The sequence below is a fragment of the Aethalodelphis obliquidens genome, unplaced genomic scaffold (genome assembly GCF_003676395.1).
Source record: "Aethalodelphis obliquidens isolate GAN/ISIS:26980383/991018 unplaced genomic scaffold, ASM367639v1 scaffold23, whole genome shotgun sequence".
In the NCBI taxonomy this organism is placed as follows: domain Eukaryota; kingdom Metazoa; phylum Chordata; class Mammalia; order Artiodactyla; family Delphinidae; genus Aethalodelphis; species Aethalodelphis obliquidens.
The window spans coordinates 3,454,990-3,474,513 of NW_020837967.1; the positions used below are offsets into that span (position 1 = coordinate 3,454,990).

Genomic DNA, 19,524 nt, shown 5'->3' on the forward strand with positions numbered 1-19,524 from the left:
GATGAGTTGTGGCCCAGGCAGTGTTATTCATGTGTATGAACACAGCTGGAATCTTCATTAGTTACCTGTCAGACCGGGCCCAGTGCCAAGTCTTCCTGGAGACACGGAGGTGTGTGGAGGCCAGGCTGTGCCTGGAGATGGAAAACCAAAGACAGTGTGTGGCTGACAGGGTCTTGGTGCCCCGGCTGGGTGTCAGGCCTGAGCCTCTGAGGTAGGAGAGCCGAGTTCAGGACTTTGGTCCACCAGAGACCTCCCGGCCCCATGTAATCTCTATAGGCGAGAGCTCTCCCAGAGATCTCCGTCTCAACGCTAAGACCCAGCTCAACTCAATGACCCGCAAGCTCCAGTGCTGGACACCCCATGCCAAACAACTAGAAACACAGGAACACAACCCCACCCATTATCAGAGAGGCTGCCTAAAATCATAATAAGTTCACAGACACCTCAAAACACACCACCGGATACAGTCCTGCCCACCAAAAGACAAGATCCAGCCTCATCCACCAGTACACAGGAACCAGTCGCCTCCACCAGGAAGCCTACACAAGCCACTGAGCCAACCTTCCCCACTGGGGGAAGACACCAAAAACAACGGGAACTACTAATCTGTAGCCTGTGAAAAGGAGACCCCAAACACAATAATTTAAGCAAAATGAGAAAACACAGAAATATGCAGCAGATGAAGGAGCAAAGTAAAAAACCACCAGATGAAACAAATGAAGAGGAAATAGGCAGTCTACCTGAATAAGAATTCAGACTACTCATAGTAAAGATGATCCAAAATCTTTGAAATAGAATGGAGAAAATACAAGAAATGTTTAACAAGGAACTAGAAGAACTAAAGAGCAAACAGACAATGATGAACAACTCAATAAAGGAAATTAAAAATTCTTTACAAGGAATCAATAGCGGAATAACTGAGGCAGAAGAACGGATAACTGACCAGGAAGATAAAATAGTGGAAATAACTACTGCAGAGCAGAATAAAGAAAAAAGAATGAAACGAATTGAGGACAGTCTCAGAGACCTCTGGGACAATATTAAACACACCAACATTTGAATTATAGGGGTCCCAGAAGAAGAAGAGAAAAAGAAAGGGACTGAGAAAATATATGAAGAGATTATAGTTGAAAACTTCCCTAATATGGGAAAGGAAATAATCAAGTCCAGGAAGTGCAGAGTCTCACACAGGATAAGTCCAAGGAGAAACACACCAAGACACATATTAATCAAACTATCAAAAATTAAATACAAAGAAAAAATATTAAAAGCAGCAAGGGAAAAGCAACAAATAACATACAAGGGAATCCCCATAAGGTCAACAGCTGATTTTTCAGCAGAAACTCTGCAGGCCAGAAGGGAGTGGCAGGACATATTTGAAGTGATGAGAGAGAATAACCTACAACCAAGATTACTCTACCCAGCAAGGATCTCATTTACATTTGACAGAGAAATTAAAACCTTTACAGACAAGCAAAAGCTAAGAGAATTCAGCACCACCAAACCAGCTTTAAAACAAGTGTTAAAGGAACTTCTTTAGGCAGGAAACACAAGAGAAGGAAAATACCTACAAAAAAACCCCCAAAACAATTAAGAAAATGGTAATAGGAACATACATACTGATAACTACCTTAAATGTAAATGGATTAAATGCTCCAACCAAAAGACATAGGCTGGCTGAATGGATACAAAAACAACACCAATATATATGCTGTCTACTGGACCCACTTCAGACCTAGGGACACATACAGACTGAAAGTGAGGGGAGAGAAAAAGATATTCCATGCAAATGGAAATCAAAAGAAAGCTGGAGTAGCAATTCTCATATCAGAAAAAACAGACTTTAAAATAAAGACTATTACAAGAGGCAAAGAAGAACATTACATAATGATCAAGGGATCAACCAAAGAAGAAGATATAACAATGGTAAATATTTATGCACCCAACATAGGAGCACCTCAATACATAAGGCAAATTCTAACAGCCATAAAAGGGGAAATCAACAGTAGCACAATAATAGTAGGGGACTATAACACCCCACCTTCACCAATGGACAGATCATCCAAAATGAAAATAAATAAGGAAACACAAGCTTTAAATGACACATTAAACAAGATGGACTTAACTAATATTTATAGGACATTTTATCCAAAAACAAAAGAATACACTTTTTTCTCAAGTGCTCATGGAACATTCTCCAGGATAGATCATATCTTGGGTCACAAATCAAGCCTTGGTAAACTTAAGAAAATTGAAATCGTATCAAGTATCTTTTCAAACCACAATACTATGAGACTAGATATCAATAACAGGAAAAAAACCTGTAAAAAATACAAACACATGGAGGCTAAACAATACACTACTAAATAACCAAGAGATCACTGAAGAAATCAAAGAGGAAATCAAAAAATACCTAGAAACAAATGACAATGAAAACACAACATTCCAAAACTATGGGATGCAGCAAAAGCAGTTCTAAGAGGGAAGTTTACAGCAACACAATCCTATCTCGAGAAACAAGAAAAACCTCAAATAAACAACCTAACCTTACACCTAAAGCAATTAGAGAAAGAAAAACAAAAAACCCCCAAGGTTAGCAGAAGGAAAGAAATCATAAAGATCGGATCAGAAATAAATGAAAAAGATATGATGGAAACAATCACAAAGATCAATAAAACTAAAAGCTGGTTCTTTGAGAAGATAAACAAAATTGATAAACCATCAGCCAGACTCTTCAAGGAAAGAAGGGAGAAGACTAAAATCAACAGAATTAGAAATGAAAAAGGAGAAGTAACAACTGACACTGCAGAAATGCAAAGGATCATGAGAGCTTACTGCAAGCAACTATATGCCAATAAAATGGACAACCTGGAAGAAATGAACAAATTCTTAGAAAAGCACAACCTTCTGAGACTGAACCAGGAATAAATAGAAAATATAAACAGACCAATCACAAGCACTTAAATTGAAATTGTGATTAAAAATCTTCCAAAAGACAAAAGCCCAGGACCACATGGCTTCACAGGCAAATTCTATCAAAGATTTAGAGAAGAGCTAACACTTATCCTTCTCAGACTCTTCCAAAATATAGCAGAGGGAGGAACACTGCCAAACTCATTCTATGAGGCCACCATCACCCTGATACCAAAACCAAAGATGTCACAAAAAAAGAAAACTACAGGCCAATATCACTGATGAATACAGATGCAAAAATCCTCAACAAAATACTAGGAAACAGAAACCAACAGCACATTAAAAGGATCATACAGCATGATCAAGTGGCGTTTATCCCAGGAATGCAAGGATTCTTCAATATACACAAATGAATCAATGTGATACACCATATTAATAAACTGAAGGAGAAAAGCCATATGATCATCTCAATAGATGCAGAAAAAGCTTTTGACAAAATTCAACACCCATTTATGATCAAAACTCTCCAGAAAGTAGGCATAGAGGGAACTTACCTCAACATAATAAAGGCCATATATGACAAACCCATAGCCAACATCATTCTCAATGGTGAAAAACTGAAACCATTTCCTCTAAGATCAGGAACAAGACAAGGTTGCCCACTCTCACTGCTACTATTCAACTTAGTTTTGGAAGTTTTAGCCACAGCAATCAGAGAAGAAAAAGAAATAAAAGGAATCCAAATCAGAAAAGAAGAAGTAAAACTGTCACTGTTTGCAGATGACATAATACTATACACAGAGAATCCTAAAGATGCTACCAGAAAACTACTAGAGCTAATCAATGAATTTGGTAAAGGAGCAGGATACAAAATTAATGCACAGCAATCCCTTGCATTCCTATACACTAATGATGAAAAATCTGAAAGAGAAATTACAGAAACACTCCCATTTACCATTGCAACAAAAAGAATAAAATACCTAGGAATAAACCTACCTAAGGAGGCAAAAGACCTGTATGCAGAAAACTATAAGACACTGGTGAAAGAAATTAAAGATGATACAAACAGATGGAGAGATATACCATGTTCTTGGACTGGAAGAATCAACATTGGGAAAATGACTATACTACCCAAAACAATCTACAGATTCAATGCAATCCCTATCAAACTACCAATGCCATTTTCCCAGAACTAGAACAAAAAATTTCACAATTTGTATGGAAACACAAAAGACCCCGAATAGCCAGAGAAATCTTGGGAAAGAAAAATGGAGCTGGAGGAATCAGGCTCCCTGACTTCAGACTATACTACAAAGCTACAGTAATCAAGGCAGTATGGTACTGGCACAGAAGCAGAAGTATAGATCAATGGAACAGGATAGAAAGCCCAGAGATAAACCCACACACATATGGTCACCTTACCTTTGATAAAGGAGGCAGGAATATACAATAGAGAAAAGACAGTCTCTTTAATAAGTGGTGCTGGGAAAACTGGACAGCTACATGTAAAAGAATGAAATTAGAACACTCCCTAACACCATACACAAAAATAAACTCAAAATGGACTAAAGACCTAAATGTAAGGCCAGACACTATAAAACTCTTAGAGGAAAACATACACAGAACACTCTACGTAAATCATAAATCACATAAATCACAGCAAGATCCTTTTTGACCCACCTCCTAGAGAAATGGAAATAAAAACAAAAATAAACAAATGGGACCTAATGAAACTTAAAAGCTTTTGCACAGCAAGATGAAAAGACAACTCTCAGAATGGGAGAAAATATTTGCAAGTGCAGCAACTGACAAAGGATTAATCTCCAAAATATACAAGCAGCTCATGCAGCTCAATATCAAAATAAAAAACCAACCCAATCCAAAAATGGGCAGAAGATCTAAATAGACATTTCTCCAAAGAAGATATACAGATTGCCAACAAACACATGAAAGGATGTTCAACATCATTAATCATTAGAGAAATGCAAATCAAAACTACAGTGAGGTATCACCTCACACCGGTCAGAATGGCTATCATCAAAAAATCTATAAACAATAAATGCTGGAGAGGATGTGGAGAAATGGGAACCCTCTTGCACTGTTGGTGGGAATGTAATTGATACAGCCACTATGTAGAACAGTATGTAGGTTCCTTAAAAAACTAAAAGTAGAACTACCATATGACCCAGCAATCCCACTACTGGGCATATACCCTGAGAAAACCATAATTCAAAAAGAGTCATGTACCACAATGTTCATTGCAGCACTATTTACAATAGCCAGGATGTGGAAGCATGCTAAGTGTCCATCGACAGATGAATGGATAAAGAAGATGTGGCACATATATACCATGGAATATTACTCAGCCATAAAAAGAAACGAAACTGAGTTATTTGTAGTGAGGTAGATGGACCTAGAGTCTGTCCTACAGAGTGAAGTAGGTCAGAAAGAGAAAAAGAAACACCGTATGCTAACACATATATATGTCATCTAAAAAAAAATGGTTCTGAAAAACCTAGGGGCAGGACAGGAATAAAGACAGAGACGTAGAGAATGGACTTGAGGACACAGGGATGGGCAAGGGTAAGCTGGGACCAAGTGAGAGAGTGGCATGGACATATACATACTGCCAAATGTAAAATACATAGCTAGTGGGAAGCAGCCACATAGCACAGGGAGATCAGCTCGGTGCTTTGTGACCACCTAGAGGGGTGGGATAGGGAAGGTGGGAGGGAGGTGCAAGAGGGAGGGGATATGGGGATATATGTATACATACAGCTGATTCACTTCGTTATACAGCAGAAACCAACACAACATTGTAAAGCAATTATATTCAATAAAGATGTTAAAAAAACAAAAAGAGACAGAGAAGCCCAAAGGAAAAACAGAAGTGAGAACTGAGTAACCTTTGTTCCAGCAATGGGGAAGCAGGGCTTATCTTTGTGCCTCACACAGCCTAAATTATCCATTTTTGATATCTAGATAACTTAGTTAATTCTGGGTTTTAAATATATAAGAGATATAAATCAACAGGAAAATAAATCCCAACCTCTAAAAAAATATACCATAATTTCAGAAAAAGAAAACTTAGATAGTCTCTCCATTGTATTATCTGCAACACTATTTTCACATTATTATAGACAGTTGAGACTGAAGTCACAGAACTTGGTCAAATAGAACTAATGTTTTTACTAAATCACAGTTTGGCATAGGGATGTAATAGGTTGAATAGCAGACCCCCAAAGCTATCAGGTCCTCATCCTTGGAATCTACAAATGTCACCTTATTTGGAAAAAGGGTCTTTACAAATGGGATTAAATTAAAGATTTTAAAATGAGATTATTCTGGATTATCTGGGTGGGCTTTAACTGCAACCACATGCATCCTTTAAGAGGGAAGCAGGGACTTCCCTGGTGGTGCAGTGGTTAAGAATCCGCCTGCCAATGCAGGGGACATGGGTTCGATCCCTGGTCCAGGAAGATCCCACACGCTGTGGAGCAAATAAGCCCGTGAGCCACAACTACTGAGCCTGTGCTCTAGAGCCCGCGAGCCACAACTACTGAACCCCACGCGCCTAAAGCCCAAGCTTCGCAACAAGAGAAGCCACTGCAATGAGAAGACCGCGCACTGCAACGAAGAGTAGCCCCCGCTCGATACAACTAGAGAAAGCCCACGCGCAGCAACGAAGACCCAACACAACCAACCAACCAACCAAATAAATAAATAAAAATAAAATTAAAAAATAAATTTCTAAAAAAAGAGGGAAGCAGAGGGGGATGACACACAGAGGGGAAGGTGATGTGAAGATAGAGCAGAGATAAATCTGAAGGGATGCAACCCAAAGCCCAGGAATGCCTGCAGCCACCAGAAGCCAGAAGAGGTGAGTAACAGATTCTCCCCAGAGACTCTGGGGGGAGCACAGGCCTGCAGACACCTTGATTTTGGCTCAAGGATACTGATTTCAGAACTCTGGCCTCCAGAGACAGAATCAATTTCTGCTGTTTCAAGCCAACTAGTTTGTGGTAACTTGTTACAGCAGCCATAGAAAACTAACATAAGGGCGATCAATTTGGGGCCCAGTGGGACCAATCTCAGCATTCATCTACACTTAGGAATAACAAATAATAAAGGAAAACAGAAACACATAAGGGTCCAAAACTATATGGCATGTGTTAAGATATACTGCAGTCTGTCTTTCTGGTCATATCACAGCAATATTTTGAAAAGAAATTTTCTTTTCAAATGTACCATATATAGAACCCAATTAACCAATTTCTTCATGATATCTAATATAGATGTTACTACTGAAACACTTTGATCAAAGTTAAGACAGTTGGCAAGTCATCCTGAAGCAGTTAGGCACTGCTGACTCAGACTGCCCATCTCCTTCAATTCTCCTAGACACTTATTTAGTCGTGCAAATAACCACTAGCCTGTAAACCAAAAAGAAAAAAAACTCCCACCAACAAAAAACTGAGTTAGGTTAAATAAGCACCATGTGGAATATTAAGTAAAACAGCAAATCACCCAGCTTAAAACTAAATTCCAGTAGATACTGAATATACAGTGCCCTTCTGAATATCCTGTCTGATTTATCTTTTCACCTCCATAACCAAACTGAATGCACTGCACATCATAAGTACTGCACAGATATTCGGTGAAAGAATATATGAGAACTGCAATAGAAGAGAACATGAAAAGTAGATATAAATACCTGACTATGTGCCATACCAGGGCTTGAAAAATTGCAGTTGAGGGCCAGATCCAGTCTGCTGCCTGTTTTTATAAATAAGATTTTATTGGAACACAGCCAAGCTCATTCACTTATGTATCATCTATGGCTGCATCCTCGCTCTGAGAGCAGAGTTAAGTGATGACAAAGACACATGGCCAACAAAGTCTAAAATATTTACTATGTGGCTCTTTATAGAAAAGGCTGGTCAAGTCTTGCTCAGTACCACACCATCTAGAAGGGAAGGCAATTATTACTGAGTGTCTACTAATGCACTTATATTCTACTAGGTGCTAAGGAGATAGTTGAATAAGTTAGTCTCTGTTCTCAGAAGATCATAATAGAGCAGGTAAAACAAGAAGTGTGTACTCCAGTTAACAAACTTGATAGTGGGCTATGACAGAAAACTGAATAGTATTGCCATAGCACAGAAAGAACCTTTAAGTGGAGAAGCTTTCAGGGAGAAGCTAATGTTTACCATGTGAAGCATTTAATGAAAATGAGCTTTTCCTTAAAAGATATAATCAGCTCATCATAGGCAAATAAGAAAAAAACCAGTTCCTAAGAAAATAAACAAAACAAAACAATCACTAAACAAAAAGGAAAAAGAGATGAAAATAAAAACCAGAAAAAAATAATTCACAGTTCTGCACCTTTTAAAATGTAGTAATCAACATTTCATCAAAATTTTCAGGTTCTAAGATACCTGTTCACAGAGCTCACCTTGATTTGGAAGATGCTCCTCCTGAACTACACGCTCCTTTATTCAAATTAAATGTAACTGGAAGAAAAGAATTGGTATTCCATATATATTTCAGGAAAATTATAATAAAACATCAGATATAATAAAACAAAATTATAATGAAAATTATAATAAATATCACAATGCAGCTATGTAGAAATTCATGGACATTTTGAATACATGAGAGCTGGAATGCTCCTACCCAGAGATCATAAACTCCTGTAAAATATACTGGACTGATGCTTACAGAGCTGGGAAAGACCATCACATGATGTAGCAGACAGCCTTGGCCACTTCCCCACTCCACTGCCCCTCTCCCCTTGGTAACAGGAATCCAATTTTGTTTGGGGGTCCATACCACTCACGTATGGCTTGGAGGACGCTACAGTCTGAAGGTTTGTGTCCCCTCCCAAATCCAAATGCTGAAAACCTAATGCCCAAGGTGATGGGACTAGGGGGTGGGACCTATGGGAGGTGATTAGTAAGGCTCTTTGGTCTAAACCAATGAAAATAATTCCACTCCCTTTCCAAGTGACTATTTTTGAGGTGGACATGTGATACAGTCTGGTCAATGACATTCAAAAGGAAGTCTGCTGGTGGGAAGAAGGTCTTCTAGGAAAAGTTTCCTTGCTCACAGGGGACTCCAAAGGACAGAGATGCTCTCTGTCTTCTTCTGGACAATACTGGATCTGCATATGATGGCTGGACTGCCGGCAGCCACCTTGTGTCCAGCTACTGATAGTGTGGCATCCGGAACCATCCTACCTCTGGGACTCTTGGTATGGCAAGGTATTTCCTTATTGTTTAGGCTCATTTTACTCAGTCTGGTTACTTGTTGCTGTAGGCATTCCATCCAATTCATTGTTATCACCTTTTCATTTTACTGAGGAGAATAATCCAGACAGATAACACCTCTTGCTCCCAAACATGTTGCTAGTTTTTGGCAGAGCCAATACAAAAGCATCCATATTAAAAAAGGAAGAAAGAAAAGTAAAACTACCTTTTTCTTCATCATTTTCTCTGCTTAATTCCGTAAAAACAGGGACTTCCTTTAAAAAAAAAAAAAGTTTGAAGGTTTGGTTCACAACTGCATTTACCATCAATATTCAATAGTCCTTAATTATGACTTGCTACCTAAAATGGTTAAGATACTAATTAAGAAATTATATGTATTGCAAATATTCTCCAATAAAGAATTATTCTACGGGGGGAAAAAAGTAGCTTTTCTGTACCGAACTGCAGAAGTTTACCTACATTTTTATTTCTATTACAATTTAAGCAGGAAACAGCAACATAAAGCAATAAACTCTAGGAATCTTAGCTAGAGGATTACTTTAAACAGCAAAACCTTTCTCTTTTGTAGTACGCTTTTGTGTAATGATTAAGGGTCTAAGACTGACTCGAAGAAGACTATGTATAAAAGCCTCCGCTGCCACCTATGAGCCTTGTCATCTCGGTCAATCTCATCATCTCCCTGAAGGCTCAATCATTACATCTTTAAAGTAGGGATAACCTACATATTTAGAGTTATGATAAGGGTTAATTAGGATAATATAAATAAAACACTTAGCATAGTGCCTGCCGTAGTGTTTGATAAATGTTAATTGTTGTTACTACTGATAAATAAGAAGGATGACCTTGAGATCTAGCTAAAATATTTTGTTAGGTAATGTCCATATAGGATTTCACAAAGGAACACAAAAGAACATGATCTTACTTTGAAAAAATTGATAAGTTTAAATGTAGAATGAGGAAGCACTGATCAATAGAATTTCCCCTGCTTTTTGGGTAAAGATACTGTTTACACCTGAAAAGTACAATTAACTTGAAGGTTTTAGCAATATTAAGCTAAAATGTTACAGAGCAATAATGTTATTCCAAAAAGTAAACCTCTTTCCTCAGTACAAGATGTGAATACTTTGTGATTTCCACGATAGGAAGTTATAATATTTTCTCTATTGAAAATGAAGATTTAAATTTTTAAAAAGCAAGAGAATAAAAAGCTTTCGGTCTTAAGGAGTTTAAATTTCACATTTACAGCAGTTTAAGCACTGTTCCTGTTTTAATTTAATGTAGAAAACTTCTAAAAGATTGTGTGACAATATGCATGTTAATGTAAGTAACGTAACACACACTCACTCTCTCACTTATCAAAGAGTTCAATCAACATGGTACAAAAGTTGATTCACAAAGTGATCCTCACTGATATCTTAATTCTCATCGCCTGCTACTTCCTGCATCACTCTGTACTCAACGGCTTATACAACATGTGCTCAACAATGATCAGAGCAGCTGTATTCATAATAGCTAAAAACTGGAAACGAGCCACATGCTTCTCAACAGGAGAATGGATAAATAAATTGTATTATATTCGTAAAATGAAATACATCAATCAAAAAAAAGAGTGAAGCACTGATAGGAAAGGATGTAGACGAACTACACATACAGAACATTATGGTGAGCTAAGGAAGCCAGACACAGAGAGAACTGGATGATTCCATTCCTACAAAGTTCAAGGGCAGACTAAACTAACCAACAATCAATAGTATATCAGAACAGTGCTTTCTTCTTAGAGGACAAGGAATATTAATTGGGAATGGGCATGAGGGAACCTTCTAGGATACTAGAAATGTTCCATATCTTGATCTGAGTGGTGGCCACATGGACTACCTATCTATTGCTCCATCCATCCATCCATCTAAAGACACATACATATGTGAAAGTTCATCGAGCTGTAACCTTAAGATTAATGCACATCATCCACTTCACTTCATGTGTGCTACACCACAATAAAAAGTTTTTAAAAATACTAAATGGCTAGTAGTTTCACATATACACACTAGGCTGTATTTTCCTGCTCACACACAACTTCTAGTATGTAAGCTCCTTGAGGGCAGGGATTTTTATCTTTGGTCCACTGGCTGTATCCCCAGTGCCTAGAAGAACGCCTGGCACACAGGAGGTGACCAATAAATGTCTGTTGGAATAAATGCCTTGATCTAGTTATTCTAACACCTGAACCAACTTTATCATGCTTTCCCTTCCCCATCTACCTGGATTTTACCCATTAATTCCTCAAGACTCCTCAGCCTAGGGGATGTAGCTACCTCCAAATATTCTAGGTCCTCCCCAGGCTGGAGCAAGTGCCAGCCCTCTGTGTTCTCACACACTGTGTTCATCCCCAGCGCTGCATTAATTATAATCAGTTGAAACGCTCTGTTTATGTCTTTGCCACTAGGTACTGACTCTATTTTAGAGATGAGAAAACTGAGGTTTAGAAGATTCCATAATTACACAAACTTGTGAAGTCAGTAAGTCAGGAATGGACCCAGGTTTGTCTCAACTCCACAGCCTGGACTTTTATACTTGGCTATGCCCTTTCTCCTACAAAACTCGTTCAAGGCTTAAACAAACAAGCGATTTTGCTTCTTCAGACCTTTGTCTATTGCCTCTCTTGATGATGCCCACCTGCTCTCTCCCCTCCAGACCTCTTCTCACTTGTTCTTGAATAAATTTGGCAGTTTTTTCTTCATCATCAAGGTCCTGCTTCTTCTTCTTCTCTAGTTCCAGCTGCCGGCGGATCGTCTCAGGGTCCCTATCTATATACTGAATATACCAGCCTTTTGGTGTTTCGTCCACTTTGCACAAGCCTTAAAAAAAGTAATGGATTTAAAAAAAAAAAAAAAAACAGTAACGGACACTATAATTTTGAATACAATCAAAGCTGAAAGTACATATAAATGTGGTCTCTCTCTGCAGTATTTACTCATTCATTCAAATACACTCATTCAAACACATTCAAATACACAAATTCATACAGCACGTGAATTTTCCATATTTACAGTTAGTGGCATTTAGACTTTAATTGGAATATTTTATCTCTTTAAAGAGAAAAGAAATATTATTTTGATTTTTGACTAGGTTGAGGCAACACATTTAAACAAGGAAAACATTAAAAAAAAGCATTATCTTGCTTAGCAATTATTCAACTAAGTACTTAACATCCACTGAGTACAGGATATTCTAACTTAACCAAGCAGAAATCTTCCCCAAAATGGAATAAAGAAACACACTCAATAACTAATACCCTGATACAAAATTTCTTTCTCTGTTCTTTTCCTGAACTTTCCATCCTATTAGAAATGGAAAAAGAGGCAGCAAATTTAAAAACTGCCTTAAGAAGGGGTAACAAGTTTCCAAAAGTGCAACGAATGTAGTGGGAAAAGTGGAAGAGGATGGGTACTGGTCCTTAACCTAACGAGTGGATGCTTCAGTGATGTACCTTTGCACTGTTGAAAAGGATCACTCCAGACGCTCTTACACACCTGCAGCGCACAATATCAATCCTGGAAGATTATGCTCCTCTCTGCCAGTTTCTAATTGCCCTACTCATCCTCTTTTTCATAAATTTACACAGAAAATATGATCATTCTCTCCCTCCCTGCAGTGAAGCCATATAACAACTGTTCACATCATGTCTTGTTCTTACCTTCTCTGCCCAGCCACTTAGTAAAATCTGTCAGCGTCTCCCACTGCGTGGCGTTCATGTGGATATGCTCTCGGTGGCTGATGTACTCATTGTAAACGATGTTGTTGTGAACCCTCTTGGTTCCTAAGAAGAAATTAGGACACTGCTGACCCTGAGCAGATTATGAGATTATAAAGTCATTATGTGCACAAGACTTAAGATACTTACCAAAGCGTCTCCTGAGAAGTTCTAGGAAGTCATTTCGGAATTCCCTAATAAAGCAGGGAGGGAAAGCATTAAGGTGATTTCTACAAATACATAGCATCACCTTCCTGAAATTTAAGCCATCATACAGTTTGCATGAGCACATGATATATAAAACATCTACATTAATATCTGTTCCGAACTTTTAAAAACTGAACAAGGGAAAAATCCTGAAAGATTACAGCTTTCAAGAATTAAAGTTAAAAGTCAAGTTGGAGTTGGAACTTTTTGTCTTGGTAAAGGTGGCACAGCAAAAGTGACCACACATGTTTGGAGCGGATTCTTCATGGAGTCTCAGTGCTACTGAATGTGGCATAATTATCCCATTCTATTGATAATAAAACATGAAGTTGGCACTTAATGTGTCCCTCTGAGCTGAGCACACTATGTTAAGTGACAGATAAACATAGGTGAATAAGATATACATTCTGACCAAGACGTTTACAGGTGAAGAGAAAGAGAAGGATGTTCCCATCTGGCACAGAGACATGAAAGTATCACTTGATATTTGAGAAATGACAGACATATAGACAATAGTTATTTCAAATTAAGTATTCAGTAGATATTTTCTCAAAAATAAACCAAGTGAGCCTGTCAGGTCAAGAAAAACAACTGACAGTATTTGTTGCCAATGATAAAATTTGAGCTTTCAAGCAAAAAATGTGAATTCTGGTAAACTAGCATCCGCCACCATGAGTCTGACATACTTCCCAATACTTAAAGATGTTTCTGACAGCACTGAGTTGACATTAGTGAATATGATTTTATGATATTGCATAATAAAATGTATCACCGTTCAGAATTTCAGAATACCTGTGTAACTCAATGAAGCAATATTTTCCAAATGACTGATGTGTGATGTTACAAAACCATACATGGGTACAAGATCCACTTCAAGTAAAAGATCACATGGATTTTAACGTCATAGAGTACAAAAGGTTTGCTAGGGGCTTCCCTGGTGGCACAATGGTTGGGAGTCCGCCTGCCAATACAGGGGACACGGGTTCGTGCCCCGGTCCGGGAAGATCCCACATGCCGTGGAGCGGCTGGGCCCGTGAGCCATGGCCGCTGGGCCTGCGCGTCCGGAGCCTGTGCTCCGCAACGGGAGAGGTCACAACAGTGGGAAGCCCGAGTATCGCAAAAAAAAAAAAGAAAAGGTTTGCTATATGGTTTCTGATTCCACATTGCAACTAATCTTTAAGAAACTACCACGCCATTGTGTTTCAATGTAGTATCATAGAAGAATAGCCAAAATTATGTGAAAAGGCTATTAAAATACTCCTCCTGCTTCCAACTACACATCTATGTAAAAGCTGGACTTTCTCTATGTATTTCAACCAAGCAACATTTCAGAAGAGAATGAAGGTAGAAGCAGATGTGAGAATACAACTGTGTTCTATGAAGACAGACACTGAAGAGATTTGCAAAAATGTAAAACACCACCACTCTTATTTTTTTGTGTGCTTTTTGTGTGTTGGAAAATATAGTTAATTTTCATGTAAAAATGTTATTTTAACTGTAATAGGCTTATATTGTGATTTTAAATGAATAAATTTTTTTTAATGTCTCAGTTTTAATCCCTAATTTACAAGCTATAACCCACATAAACAAAAGTCTTTGGGGTTTAATACCAAAAGGTCTAAAACCCTGGAAAGAAAGAAAGGGATGGAGGCAAGACTAAATATTAATTGTAATAATAATAATTAACAGCTAATATTAATCGAGTACTGACCACTCTTCTAAACACTTTCAAAGTATTAACTCATTTAATCTTCGCATAAACCCTATGAAGGAAAGACAATACTTGAAAGGTACAAAACCTACAGATGAGGGGACTAAAGCACAGAGAAACTGTATAAGTTCACCCAAAGTCACACAGCTCCTGAGTGGAGAAGCCCAGCTCTGAAGGACTTAATGACAAGCAGTCTGACTCCAGACGTGTGCTCTTAGCCACAATTGTTTTAGACTGAGCAATGGTTTTTCATATGTTTGAAGTGAATGGAAGAAAGACTGATTTGTGAGACACACTTTTTTAACAATTCCACACAATGATAAACTGTCAAAACAAAAACTGAGCACAAAGATAATACAGCTATCACATTAATACGTAAGGAATAAACAGAGCTTCCAATATATTAAATATTAAGCATCTATTAAATGTCCAACTGAATAAAGCTTATGATATAAGGATGGCTTTGAGTTACTTACTCTGAAAAATAATCCATAAACTGCTGAGGATTTTCTGAAGCCAGCAACAGTTGTCTCTGATGAGATTCGGACATACAATGACACTTAAAGCCATTCTACAAAAATGTAAAGGTAGTGGTTAAATCTTGATTTAGCTCATTATAATAGGCCCTAAATATAAGTATTTAATTAAATCCTAAAAAGCTGCTCTTCGATGATAAATTGTAAAAAATAATCAAGTCACTGGCTGTAGGCACCCTATCGTTCTAAAAAATTTTTTTTATAAAGTTGAGTTTTGCAACCGTGCTAATCAAAGAATCCCTGAAGATTAAAGAGACAGAAAAATACTGCTTTAGAAAACAGACATTAGTAACAAACATTACAGGGCACAGTAACAGAAGAGCGATTTTATTTTTTGACTCAATTTAACAAATTCCTATTGGGCACCTACTTCATACAAAGTGTTATGCAAGCGTTTCGAGGACTACAACAAGGTAAAATGGGTCATTAGTGAATTTCCATTAAGGAAACTATTTTCACTCACTTTCCTATACTTTAGCTCATTACCCAAAATACACTTGCATTTTATACATAAACCTTATTTTATCATACTAAATCTGTATCTTCTTCAGATGATTGTAAAAAACATGCAAGTTTTGACTTTGTGTCTATTCTACTTAACATTTGAACCTGATTCTCCACTAGTAAGAGAAATGAAAAATGTGCCTCTCCTCTGTCTCCCCCATCTTGGTGAACAGCACTGTCCTGTACCGTCACCCGGCCAGGACCCAGGACAGCATCCCAGAGTCCTCTACCTCCACCCAGCACTACGTCTACTCCGCCGACCTAATAACTTACCCAGTCCCTCGGCTCAATCCTATTGCCACTGCCCTGATTTCAACACTCAATCTTGCTTAGAGCAGTTTCCTAATCTTCAGTCATCCACAGATGCCTACACAATTCTTGCCTCTTCTGTGCCCTACCTATGCATTACTCTTCCTTAACTGCGTCTTAAAAGGAGACTTGATATCAGTCTCATAAACGAAAAACCAGCACCACTTCCAATAAATTACAAATAAATCAGTAAGATGAAAGCAAAATAATGTTATTAAATTCTAGAAACTCAAGGGAGTGGATGGGCAGGAGGGGAATACTCCGGATCTGACCTCCCTCCCCCTCATTCTTCCGGTATTAGAGACAGAGACAGGGGAGGGGGCTTGTAGGGGTCAGCTTCTCCTCCCCTAGGCAGGGAAGGGCAATGAACAGATGTGAGGGCAAACAGGTCAGAATCACCCCAAGTGTCTTACTCTGAAAAGTAGTAATTAAAAGAGAGAATCAAACGTGTCTTCTCTTTCCCTGAGGAATTCTATTTTAGGATAACATTTGAGGATAACCAAATAACCCTAGTTAATGAGAAAAAGCTCATTTTTTCAAAAGAATGGTGGTCAACAATAAATGTAAAAAGAACTAGAAAAATAACCACTTTTCAACTTCTAATGAAATAAGTGACTCAAGCAAAGATGTTAAAACACATGAGTAAAAGGCTGATGGGAAATTGGAGCTATAGGCACGATTCCACACTCCACTAGTATTTGTTACCAGTTCCCCCAGAGGTACTTGCTCTTGCAAAGGGGAAAATATTACTTTCCAACATTACTTTACAGGCTGTCAACTGTACTCAATTTTCTTAGCACTACCAGACATCATGGGCTTCCTTATTTGATGCAATGTGATATACACAGGGTCACCTATCAAGGATTCTGCTCCCAAATATTTAACCTGAACCTAATCAAGCCTTCAGACCTAAGTTCCAGTTTACAAAAACTACAAGAGTTAGAGAAAGAAGACGAACGACAACCACAAGAAAAGTTAATTGTTACAGGGGGAATCCTCTAGGATCATTACTGGCCTAGCCTCTTCAAGTCAATATCAAGAAAAACAACTGAGGGGAAGGGAGGGAATTCTATTTTAAATTTAAAATTGAGAGAGAATTAAAAGTCCTAACACCCGACACCACAGAGATTTTTAGGGCAATGCAACTATTCTGTATGATACTATAATGGTGGATATTTGTCATGATACATTTGTCCAAAGCCCCAGAATGTTCAACACCTAGAGTGAACCTTAATACGAACTATGGACTTTGGTGCTAATGATGTGCCAATGTAGTGTTATTGATTGTAACAAAAGTACCATTCTGTTGCACCAGGCTGATGGTTGGGGAGGCTGTACATGTTGAGGGCAGGGTGGGTACGAGAAATCTCTGTACCTTCTGCTCATTTTTGCTGTGAACCTGAAACTGCTCTAAAAAATAGTCTATTTTTTAAAAAGTTCAAATAACCAAATCCAATGTATAGCTTTTGACTGGATCTGGGTTTTTTTGTTTGTTTGTTTTTACTTTATTTTATTCAGGTATAGTTGATTTACAATGTTGTGTTAATTCCTGCTGTACAGCAAAGTGATTCAGCTTTTTATATATACATATATATATGTATTTATATGTACTTATATGTATTTATATATACATATATAATTTTTTCATATTCTTTTCCATCATGGTTTATCACAGGATATTGAATATAGTTCCCCATGCTAAAAAAACTGTTTAAAAAGCATTTATGGGAACAATTGAGAAAATGTGACTATGGAATATGCACCAGATGATATGAAGAAATATTTATTAATTTTGTTACATGTGATGACATATATTGTGGCTATATAGAAAAATATCCTAATATTTTAGAGGAGCGTATTTAAATATTTATAGGTGAAATACCCTGATGCTTGTAATTTACTTTACATATTTCAGAGAAAAGGAAACATGGCAAAGTATTTAAAATGTTAAGTGAAACTTAGAGCGTTAAATCTGGGTAGTGGATATATGGATGTTCCCGGTACTAGTCTCTAGTTTTCTGTGTAAGAATTTTACCTTGACTAGTAGTAAAGAGAAATGAAAGAGAATAACTGTATCGATGTTATTCAACGTGAGGCCCACCTAAAGTATCTCATCCCTCACTTGCAGAAACACTGGATTAGATTATTCCAAGTGCCCAGTGCTCTTCCTTTCCTACCCAATTCAATCTCCAGAGAAAAACGTGATCCTGTCACTAGCCTGCTCTCAATTTTTCCAGGTGCTTCATCATCCATCTAAATAATGGGGAAAAATGTAAACTCCACAGCACAGCGAAGTTTTTTCAAGATCTGCTCAAAGACCCCTTGAGCCACCTTACACATAATTCACTCATTTAAAACTCACAACAATCCTACAAGTAGGGACACTTACTATTCTCACTTTTCAGATAAGTAAACAGGCAGAGACAATGTGACTTGTCGGCTTCCTAATTCTGATTCTGACTCCAGAGGCCACATCTCACTCGCAATAACATCTTAGTCCTGGCACATGGCAGGTGCTCGATAAATGCTTGTTAGGTGACTAGTGTGCAAGAGCTTAGTTCTCCTTTTTCATCTGATCCCGAAAAGAGGCGTACACCCTGATCATGTCTAAGAGCCACGTCAAGTCCGAGACGTCTGTTACTGTCACTCCCGGGCGTCCGGCTCGGCACTGTTCACCCCCCGTTTCTTGACGACTTGAGTGGGGTCACTTCTGCGAGGGCTGCAAAACCTTTTCTTACTTCACTTCTTTTTTGGGGTTAGACTGGGAAACAAGGAGGTGTCAAAGGCCACTGGTTCCCCGCCAGGACGGGGGCTGAAGGGAAGGACGGCCCTACTGAGTTGAGTCCTTCACTCACCCTGCGCAGTCCCCACGACTAGGGACTGGAGACCCAGGCCCTCACCCCGGCGTCGGGGACCTCAGCCTGCATCTCCAGCGGGGTCCCTCCGGGGAGAGGAGGGGGTGGACACGGGGCCGCCCCGGGCCCACTTACCTCGTCCCGGCACTGCTTCTGGCACATCTGGCAATACCAGCGCAACTTCTGAAGCCCCTTGGACTTGATCCTGTTGGCGATGGCCTTAGGGGTAAGAAAATCTGATTTCCCCATCGCGCCCTCCGCAGCAACAACTTTCCGCAACCCAGAGCCTGGTTGACCGGAAGCGGAACAGGGCTGGCGGGGGTGGGCAGGACAAATACTCTCGGCTAGTCTGAAGGAGGTGGGGCTTCGGAAGCCTGGGCACCACCCCCCCCAACGCTCGCGAGGCTTCGTTCCATCCTGCGTGAAGAAGCGAGACTGAATGAGACCACGGGGTGGGCGGGGCGTGTGG

General features: G+C 38.8%; 1 protein-coding gene across 1 annotated transcript in view; it reads right to left on the bottom strand.

Moving 5' to 3' along the window:
- Positions 1–19,364, bottom strand: part of KIN (Kin17 DNA and RNA binding protein) — a 37,690-nt gene extending 18,326 nt beyond the window's left edge. The window contains exons 1-7 of the mRNA XM_027121580.1: positions 19,191–19,364; positions 15,328–15,422; positions 13,084–13,127; positions 12,877–12,999; positions 11,856–12,037; positions 9,388–9,436; positions 8,369–8,426 (exon numbers count right to left, since the gene is read on the bottom strand). Of these exons, the coding sequence (XP_026977381.1) occupies positions 8,369–8,426; positions 9,388–9,436; positions 11,856–12,037; positions 12,877–12,999; positions 13,084–13,127; positions 15,328–15,422; positions 19,191–19,304 (665 nt within the window). The 5' untranslated portion in view covers positions 19,305–19,364. The remainder of the gene's footprint in view (positions 1–8,368; positions 8,427–9,387; positions 9,437–11,855; positions 12,038–12,876; positions 13,000–13,083; positions 13,128–15,327; positions 15,423–19,190) is intronic.
- Positions 19,365–19,524: the final 160 nt, after the last annotated feature.